The sequence below is a fragment of the Arctopsyche grandis genome, chromosome 7, assembly GCF_051622035.1.
Source record: "Arctopsyche grandis isolate Sample6627 chromosome 7, ASM5162203v2, whole genome shotgun sequence".
In the NCBI taxonomy this organism is placed as follows: Eukaryota; Metazoa; Arthropoda; class Insecta; order Trichoptera; family Hydropsychidae; genus Arctopsyche; species Arctopsyche grandis.
In genome coordinates this window covers 22,613,371-22,623,713 of record NC_135361.1, presented here as the reverse complement: position 1 = coordinate 22,623,713, position 10,343 = coordinate 22,613,371, and the positions used below count along the sequence as shown (strand labels likewise).

Here is a 10,343-nt window from a genome sequence, read left to right as displayed (position 1 = left end):
CCGTGTAAGAAGAGTAGAGTCGCAGTGGATGTAAAGACATAAGTAAAAGCAAAAGCAGAAGTAGAAACAGAATCAGAATCAGAATCGGAAGTAATGTTGCACGTCTGATCACAACGACATGGTTTCTGATTCTGCGACTGCAGCGCGCCATGGAATAGCGGAGCCGCCACGAAACGCGAAGGCAAACGCGAACGCGAACAGCGAACACGATTGGGCGCGCAGTGCCGCGCGGCAGTCGGCGCGTGAGGACGTGTCGTGTGTTCGCGTCGCTTGTTTTCGCGAGTGAACCCTGTTTTCTGTACAACAACCGCATCCGGTAGAGTCTCGCACCCGCGCTCCGGAAGCTGCGAACGAAGATCTATCTGGTGGAGTTTGGCGTTTGGCGTTTGGCGTTTGGCGTTTGGCGTTTGGCGCCTGGCGCTTGACGGCGAGTTGTCCAATCCCCATGGTGTATCGGGATCGGCCGGCGCGTGTTGTGGTCGCCGAGCCGGCCTGAGCTGCCTCTTTCGCCTCCCCTACCCCTCCCCCGCCCCTTGCCCTTGCCCCTACCCCTCCCCTTCCCCCTCCACCTTCACTTGTCAAACTGACGCCGATTGCAGCCGAACAACAAACATGAGGAGAATCAGTGGTGAGCTTTCCATGCTGAAAACTTTTATATCTATATGAATATGACTACATGTACAATCAGTACAATTGTAATTTTGCGAGACGCGCTGGCGTCCTTCCGAACAGGGGTGAATCGTGAATGTGAACACCACTCACTTCGAATTACTCATTCGAGTGGTGGTAGTATTAGTGAGCTAGTATTGCAGTGTCAGTTTGTTCTCGTGTGTTTATGTGTGTGCGTGCGTGCGCTTTTGCACAATCTTTTGCTGAGTAAAGTTGTTAGCATCCATCTTTGTGCAACTAAAGTCGGAAAAAAATAACAAATGAATGTATTTTTTTTATTTATTAGCTTCACTCGCTTGAAATGTATTGTTTTTGTTTAAATGTGTGCGGACCAATCAGAGCGCGGCTCGCGTACCCAGTGTAAACAAACGGACCAATGAGAATATTCTGTTTGAAATTAATTAATTAATAATTCATCTCGTATATGTAAATCAATATAAAATATTATATCGCTGTGTATTTTTATCGTACGAATATGTAGTAGGATATGGTATGTACATAGATGCTGGATGAATTTTTGCTGTAAGTATACATACGTATGAATGTATGTATGTACATGTACTTAATTTATTTATTTTGTTTATTGGGGTGAGGGGAAGTAAGGAAAATGTATGAAGAAATGAGGCTTGTATGTATGTGAGAAAGGATAGTGGAGAAAGAAAAAAAATGTAGAGTGGGATTAAATGGGGGAAAAATGAATGTGAATCACTCGATGAAGTGAATTTATAATGTTTTTCATAGTTGATATGTGTATATGTGTATCATGAAAACTATGACGTTGTTTTCTATGCAAACTTAAAGAAAATTTAGTTATGGTAAACTAAACTTACCCTGTCTGTTATATATGTATGTATAATATGTAGAATGACGCATTGTATTGTAGTCATCTATGTACATATATGATCTATTCAGAAAAGAAAATCACGATACTACCATGATAAAATATGTTAATTTTTAGCTCTAAAGAAAAAATATTTTGATTATTTTTTTAAATTTATTTTTGCTTGTGTATAAACTTTTAATAACTATATTATAAAAAAACGCGTCTCAGAATGGACTTTAAAATATGCCTAAAACATAATTCAGCTTTTAAATAAAATTGGGTTAAAAACGGTCCACTCAATCCATTGGGCTAAAAACAGGGTTGTGGAGTCGTGGCTTTTTGATTGGAGTCCGAGTCGTTAAAAATCGAGCGACTCCGACTCCAATTTCGCGCTTAAATCGCATTCATCTTTTTAATTAATGTATATGAATATTGAATTACTAACTTAATAGTAAGATAAATAATGCCTAATGTATGCGTTACAGTAAAAGCGTCAAGTCTCACAGATGTATACATTGTCTTGTAAGTGCATACACCAGCTTTGATTTTTAGCTAAAGCTTACAACGCTAGATTTTACAGATATTCTTATTAGACAATGTATACACTGGCTAGCAAATTCATGCACTTACCTCTGTTCACCAGTAAATTTTCTGATCAAAGTTTGACAGATACATAAGCTGGTTTCGACTATTCTTTCTAAAGTTATTTTACTTTATGCTCAAGAAAATAACAGACTATTCAAATAACCAATTTAATGTTGGATTGATACGAAATAGACAATAATTAACAAGATTCAATCTGCTGTATACGTTTTAAAACCACATCCGTATTACCTACGATTTTAGATACGGTAAAGTTATGTAGTTTTAAGGTTATGTCTTTTGTGTACACTTACCTGCTAGATGATTTTGACGATGCCTACACATACTAGAAAATTTATACATCAGCGAGCTTTACACTTTGCAACATATGCAAATCTGACACAAAGACCTAAATGTTTGTTAAAACTGAGATTTAAAAAATTCGTTAATCAAATATGAGCACTTTTTATTTTTTTCGCGTATGTATTCATAAATAATAAAATATATAATTTCGAAAGAGACTTTTTATGTATGTAAGTTTTGGTTCGTAGAATCCGTGACGTTAAATTTAATAAAAAAACAAATAAATATTTAAATAAAATAAAACTATTCAAATAAATTAATAAAATGTTTACTATTAGCTTAGCCATGTTTAAGCAGTTTATATTGCAAATACCGAGCGAACCCGGGTAAAACCACTAGTAAATAACAAAAAAAAAAACAGAACAGAAAAAAAAATTGATCAAAAGTTTATGATTTATTTGTAAATATTGATACCTGTATTCACTAAGTCCACTATACTCCAGATATATATTTGAAAATTAATCCAATGGTTAAAAAAATTGGAAAAAAAATAGGTCGAAGTGGAAAAATCTCACGAGTAGAGAGAGACCTGTTTTGTTTTTAGCTACTTACTCCACAGTCCTGGTTGAAATAGTATTTCTCAAGGGGTAAATAAGTATGGATTTAGTGGAGCTGATCCAAATTGCAAACGATCAATGTACATATACGTCATATCAGTTTAACAGGACGGTAAGCGAAACAAAGGTAAAACTTTTCGGTGACTATAAACTTAACCATGTATAAATTCGCTCACGAGTAATATTTGCTATTACATACAGTTAAATACAATTTATTCGATTTTTTTACCCCTACTCACCTTTCGCATTGGCAGAGTGTTTTGCAACATGTCAGTCAGCTTGACGCCACCTGTATGTACCGCATACAATATAAACACATAGATATGAGCATAAACGCGTTCGAGATTCGCCTTATCTACTGAAAATTTTCCGCACAATTGCCATTTCTTTATCTCGATCCGATACACTTGTCTGTTATTACTTAATGCGTGTATGTAAATATTATGGTACAGTACTAGCCAGGCCACGGGGGCAAAATACGAGTGTAAAAATTCTACGGTGCCATTGAACGTGGAACTCGGATAGTGGGGTACATACACGATTTTACGAGGCCACTAAGCACCAACAAACTCGAACTACTGTTGTGTGTCATCATTATCATCAATTTAGATAACACAAAATTGACGAACACATTCGTTTACCCATGTGTTCGGGCCGGTCGTAATAATATATGTATGTACATGTACGTACAATCGATACCTTCCCGGATCGGTTCAACTCCACTCGCACTCGTTAAACCATATCAGTAATACCTACATATCATATATTGGTATATACATATGTATGTGTGATATTTATTATATTTCTATACCCACTGCTCTCGTTTGTAAACTCGAATCGAATCCCTCCCCCAGCCGGTCGCCGCATATGGCTCTAAATCTAATTGAACAATATTCGAGTGGCGTTCGAAACTTTTCATCGTTTATCACAAATTCTTATTGAAAATTTGCCATTGTTCTGCTTGCTGCATTGTTGTTGTTGTTGTCCTCTGCCGCTCACCCCGTGTCGCAGTTTAATTGAAAATTTATTCATTAGTATTCTGCCGTAATAATATTTAGATAAGCGTTGGTGTTCCTTTTGTTTGTCTGTTTGTACCCACCATTTCGCCTCCCCTGATGTCAGATTCTACAATATATTCTATCTATTATATATGTATGTATGTGGACATAGACTTTTGCATGAATCGCTTTTTATTATTTATTAAAGTGTGTTGTTTCTTTGAGTTAATTTGATGCGATTCTTTCCAGTGCTGATAATTAACTCGGCGACGCTGAGCGGCTGTGATTGACAGCGAATGATTAATCGTAAACAGAGGAATATTACTTGTAAGTGCTACAATTATGGCTCGGTTCGTAGATTCAATTTATAGCTCACTGGTTGAGGGGTCGTCGGTTCAAATCCCGACTGAAATCGGAATAAAATTCGATTTCTATGCTGCCGGCAAGATCTGTAAGATTATTAAATCCGGGTCGACTATCTCCTTCCTGTCAGTGTTTGCCAATTTTATCTTACTTAATTGTCGACACGGTTTCATATAAAATCAACACTATCACTCTTCTTTCCGGACAGTGACGTCCCGAAGGCATTGTCAGGTAAAGCAATGCCTACGAGCGGCAAATTTTGGCAATTTTTTTTTAATAAGGTTTTTAAAATGTTTTTTTCGGAACGAATTTGTTCGACGAAAGAACGCCAAAGATTACGTTTTCAATGTCATTGTTTAATTAATGTCTGTAGAGTCAAAATGTTGAGGGTCGATGTGCAATCTGCAAAAACCATCCAAAGGATAAGTTTCGACAGGTGAAAAACAATGCGGGTTTAAATATTTTAGCTCCTCGAAAAATTTGTCACGATCACACGAGCTAACAAAAACAGAAGCTATAAATTCTAAATTCGTGTTTAGTTCTATCTAATCCAAGAACCTCTGTGTTCGGGTCTTTTAAATGTATGTATACATTTTTTGTTTTACGTTTTTCTACGAATGGACTGGACCGTGTATCGCGAAACGTAAATATGTATTTTAATTAAAATATAAATAGTGAACGTGTCAAATTTTTGTTTTAAATTTATTTTAATTAAGACAATCTTACAAAAACATTATAATTTTAAGTAATTGAATTAACAAGTTGAAATTCGTAATTTCCAAGTGTATAAATTTCATCATGTTTTAGTCGACGACTGTTTTTATTCAATTTGATTTTTTTCCCAAAAAAATAGGTGCAAGAAAGCGATTATCAGTAGCGGCTTACAAAAAAAAATTATATTTGCGTTTCTGAATAAAATTATAATTTAAAAATGTTACTTAAAATATCTATCTATCTAATCTAATATATAATTTCGAAAGAGACTTTGTATGTACATATGTTTGTTTGCTTGGGATTTAGAATAAAAAAAGAAATGAATATTCAAATAAATTTAATAAAATGTTTAAAATTAGATTGGCCATGTTTAAGCGTTTTATATTACAAATACCGAGCGAAGCCGGGTAAAAACACTAGTAATATTATAATTATGAAAAAAATATTCTTTTCAAACATATTTCTTAAGAGTGTGGCATTTTGAACTCTGACTAAGGGCGGCACATAGTCTCGGGATGTCACTGTTTCCGGACAGCAACTTGCAGTCTTAAGAAAAATTTAGAAAAATCCTGTCCATACTCGAAACATAGCTAATGAGAATGGATGTACATATGTACTTAAGGAGCATTTTTCACAAGTATGAAAATTTATGTTTAATGTTTTGGCTTATTTAGTGTCTCGTGGAGACATAACAAATTGTAAAATATTATGTTTAACAATATAGTTTGCATGTACATAAGTAGAGTGGTTAGCGCGTGTAGTATTAAAGTTTAAAACAAAACTACGGGTAGAGTAAAATTTAAAACAAAACTATAGGTAAACGTCCAATATAACTTTGGCTTTTTCGCTAGCAAAATTAGGCATAGAATGCGGGCTATATTTGCCATTTCCACTTTGCAACCACGTTTTTTTTAAATTTTATATTAGTTTACTTACTTTTTATACGGGTTTAAACGGACATCATAAAGTTGTGTGTTTTTTCACAATGTTTTATTTACGTTGGCACTCAATATACTAGCACTCGAGATAAAGAATATTGTGACCAGCGAAGTGCAAGCTTATCTTGTCTAATGTTGGGCTTTTTTTTCTCAAACGCGTAAAAAAACTAGTTGACGTTATCCAAACGATTTATAGAACAGAACAATAGCAGTGGAATTGATCGATGTTGGCACTCACCCGTTATCACCATCATTCAAATTATGTACGTTTCGTCGATCGAAGCGTAAGTTTTATACATATTAGGCGCACGAAACAATGCAATTGTCAGCGTCCATAACTATATACATAAGTATAATCGCATGCTCGTCGAAAAGTGCACGTAATGCAAATAAATTGCCTTTTTTTCCCTCTCAAATCGATTCTTTGTCACAACGTTTGTGTTCGTTGCGCATTCAATATATCGATGCAGTTCTCGACATTTTATTCGACCCAATGAGGTCATCGTCGCTTCTATGACGCCATTACTTCGATCTACACCACAGATTTGCATTTTATTCACACTCGGGTGTTGTCTCGTATGTGTGTATGTTCATATGCATGTGTATATATTCATGGTACCGTTTATGTATACATATTTCGAGGCATATCGGCTTTCGTTGGTTCGTTGCAAGGCAACTAGCATAACTCTCAGAAGCGACGACAATGCATTTATGCACCTGGTTGAGAAACCCGACCTTCGCCACGTTATTGTTTTTATATGCCGACTGACATGTGAAAATTTATAGAAATCGACTTTTTTTTGTCTTGTCAGCTATTTTTTATTTATTTTTTATTTTACGTTAGTTTCATATCATTAGGAAGTTTCAGACTGCGCAACGCTTCAGTTTGTAAACTTATTTAATTAAGCTCGGATGCAGAAGCTTCGTGAGTTGCATTGTTTTAATTGCCCTGTACGGGATTGCTTGAAGCGTTTTTGTGTTTTTTTTTGCTCTCTCTTTCTCTTGTCGTCTTCAAGTTGATCCACTTGCGAATTTACTTAAATATAAGAGAACATTCGCTGTTAATAAAGCCTTCGCACCGTGATATATAAAATATACGTGAGCACCAGTGGCGTTCCGTGACTTCAAAACAGGGGACTATAGTAAAATTATATATGAAAAAATTTATTTGTAATAATCTATCTTGAAGTGATGATTCATTTTCGTGCTAACAGAAATATTAACAGAAATATCCTAAGTACCTTTCCTAATAACACTGTTCGTCTTCAAAACATAATCTTTTGAATTATTTGTCGAACAATCGGTCGATAACGCAACATTCCAAGGTATCACTCCGCAGCGAGGTGTTTTGAGGGAATCGTTTCGCGAGCCGAGTCTGAAAGAATTTATGTGTAAATATGAGTTATTTTAATAAAAAACCAAAAAAATTCAGAATGATGTTTGATAGACTCGAATCAGAATAGTCTTAGTGAAAATTCCATAAATGCTTGAAGAGACGAGAAAGTTAAAAAATGTTTCATTTTCAAAGGCACGCCTATATAAACAATTCGCCAGTACTGCGAAGGGAACAGAATTGAGACGGTGAGTCCATTGCAAGCGAACAATCCACTACCACTACTTTAAGTAGGGTCGATTCTGGTTTCTGAACTGGGCTAATCCGAGTGAGCAATATCAATATGATAAACGATTTGAATTTATTTTGATTGAATTTTTGATATTTTTAAATTTTAGCTAAAACATTTTTGGGGACTAGAGTCTAGTTCAATGACGGCACGCCACTGGTGTGCACTCTTAGTTGCATGAGAATTTCACGATAGTATTTTTTTAGAGCAACCATATGTTTGTTGGGCTGTGGATAAAATCCACATAAATCCGGCCATTACTTTATTTTACGTAGTCCCCTACTACTCTTTTTATAGAAGATCGGTTTTCTAGTTTTATTTAAGTTATAAATTACGGGGAACTAGTTCCTCTCGTGATATATTGATACCGAAAACGCATTAATTTGAACGAATGGTAAATATTCAGCAGATCTTTCAAGTGAATGTGTTTATGTACATATGTATGTACGATTAGATCATGCGGTTGAATTGAGTGCGATAATTAATGCGTGTTGCTTTTTTTTCCGTTAAGTGATTTTAGATGTTTTTACTAATAAGACGTCATAATCCTCGGAGTGTTGACTCGTTGAACAGTTAGTTTTGTATGTAAAAGTGGAGAAAAATCTGATTGAAAATAATACCGGTTTTCTCGAATATCCTCGGGCGCGTGAAGAAATCTGATGATAGTTATTTAATATAGTAATCACACTGTACTAAATATGTCACTAACTCGGTTAATTGTAGTAATCATTTTAAAATAATGAGCTCGTACGCTGATGATGTTTATGATGGGTGCCGAAAATCCGCTTCGGGTGAATTGAATCGTGATGCAAATTTTGTACGAACATAAAACCTTTGAACGGCTATTAAAGTTTTAATGGAGATCTTGCGAACCTATTGAACGGATCGGACGTGTTATTAGTACATAATTAATGCGCAATTTATTCGATAAATAAAACGTCGCGTTATTTTTTAACCGAACGTTCACTTTTGCGTGTATGTAGGTGGGTTCTGATTGCAATTACGCATCCGAAGAAAAATAAATTAGCATTCGCCGAAGTGGCAATTTTCAGCATCGCATACGCGCTTTCGTGTAAGTGGAATTTCGAAACGGCGTGATGATGACTCCTCTCTACGCTCTTACACTTAATGAATTTTCTACACCTGTTACCTGGATAAGGAAAGGGGTTGCTTCGCCCAAAGAAGGGATTATATCTCGGTGCGATATTGCCTCGCCTTGATGGCAGTAAGTACCTGCGAAATTGCAAGAGCGTTTTTTATGCTCTTATCCGTGTTTACAATGCAAACATGGTGCGACTGTGTGTGGGTGTCATTAGTAAAGAGAGAGAGATAACGCAAATTTCACCTGGGGGCTTGTGCATAGAAGAACATACGGAGAGCCGTTTCATAAGTCAAGTCTACCTACCGGGCTTTTGAGAGTCTGCGTAACGTAATCTAGAAGTCGGTGTATCGCGTTTTGATCGATGGGTAAATTTAAATTAAGCTAATTATTATTAAAGAAGTCGTCTGATAAAACATCGATAAGGTTACATAGTTTACGGAAGCCTCTGACTCGTTGTGTTGATTCTAGTTTTTTACTGCCGAGATATGAACGTATGTATGTATGTATCTACATAATATGCGTACCGAGTCTTGTTAGATAACGGCGGCTGACTGCTGTCGAGGTGGCGATGACGATGACGATGAGACATTCGAAATACTGTTGAATGTAACTGGTTTTTCGGACGCGACGGACGGAGGAGAATAATCCTAGGAAAATAAATTGTGAAAAAATCGAAAGATGTAAAAACCCGTCCGCGTGATGACACGACTGTGTTGTTTTTGTTGCATGTGTGGGCGCATAGAGTGAGCGGATCGGATCGATACTGTAGCGATAGACTTGTCAATGTGTGCATGCGTTATTAATCGTCGGTGCATAAAATAAACCAGTTATTTTTGTGCGAAACGGTCCGCTGATTAAATGATTGGGCATTTCCTCTTTTCGTGCACGGCCAGCAAGGTCAACTTTGGAGGGTGTATTTGTATATGTGATGTTGGAGATGTTGAGTTTGGTCTAGGAACGTATGTATGTATGTAATGTGTAATCTATATATATATATATAAAATCAATGTTTGTCTGTCTGCTTGTCTATACATTCCTATTCCATTAAACCGATTGCGATGAAACTTACATGAATTATTGTGTGTATGCTCGCGATGGTTTCTGTAAGAAAAACAATAATGAGTGGCATTACAACGCAATAATTTCAAATGTGTTCGCGTCGCCACCTGCGTTGTTAGAGTAAAATAAACAAAAAATTGAATAATTTCAAATATGTTCGCCGCCTGCGTTTTTACGACAAATTATTAGTACTGTAGTTTAATTTAAAAACTGAAACATTCACTTATCGAAACACATCGAGAAACAGGAACGGGAATTGCATGCGTTATTGTGGCATTGCAACGTATGCCGGGTTCAGCTAATTATATGATAAATTTTTGAATGTTTCAATGTTGTATCATATGTACGATTATAAGGTTTGGTTTTTTTTTTTGACTAGATAGTATGGAATCAGTTGTACGACTCGCCGTTCTTACTAAAGTTTTACGGAAGTTAAGTGTATGTATGTACGCTGATTGATTGGACTAATGATGTGATGCAAATACATATATAGTTGAACTTCGATTTACGAGCATACGTATTTATGTAGTTCGTTCCGGAATCGTGCTCGTAA

General features: G+C 36.0%; 1 protein-coding gene across 1 annotated transcript in view; it reads left to right on the top strand.

Moving 5' to 3' along the window:
- Nucleotides 1-218: 218 nt before the first annotated feature.
- The window catches only part of LOC143914858 (uncharacterized), a 97,005-nt gene continuing 86,880 nt past the window's right edge, over nucleotides 219-10,343 (top strand). Inside the window, exon 1 of the mRNA XM_077435235.1 lies at nucleotides 219-628. Within this exon, the coding sequence (XP_077291361.1) occupies nucleotides 613-628 (16 nt within the window). The 5' untranslated portion in view covers nucleotides 219-612. The remainder of the gene's footprint in view (nucleotides 629-10,343) is intronic.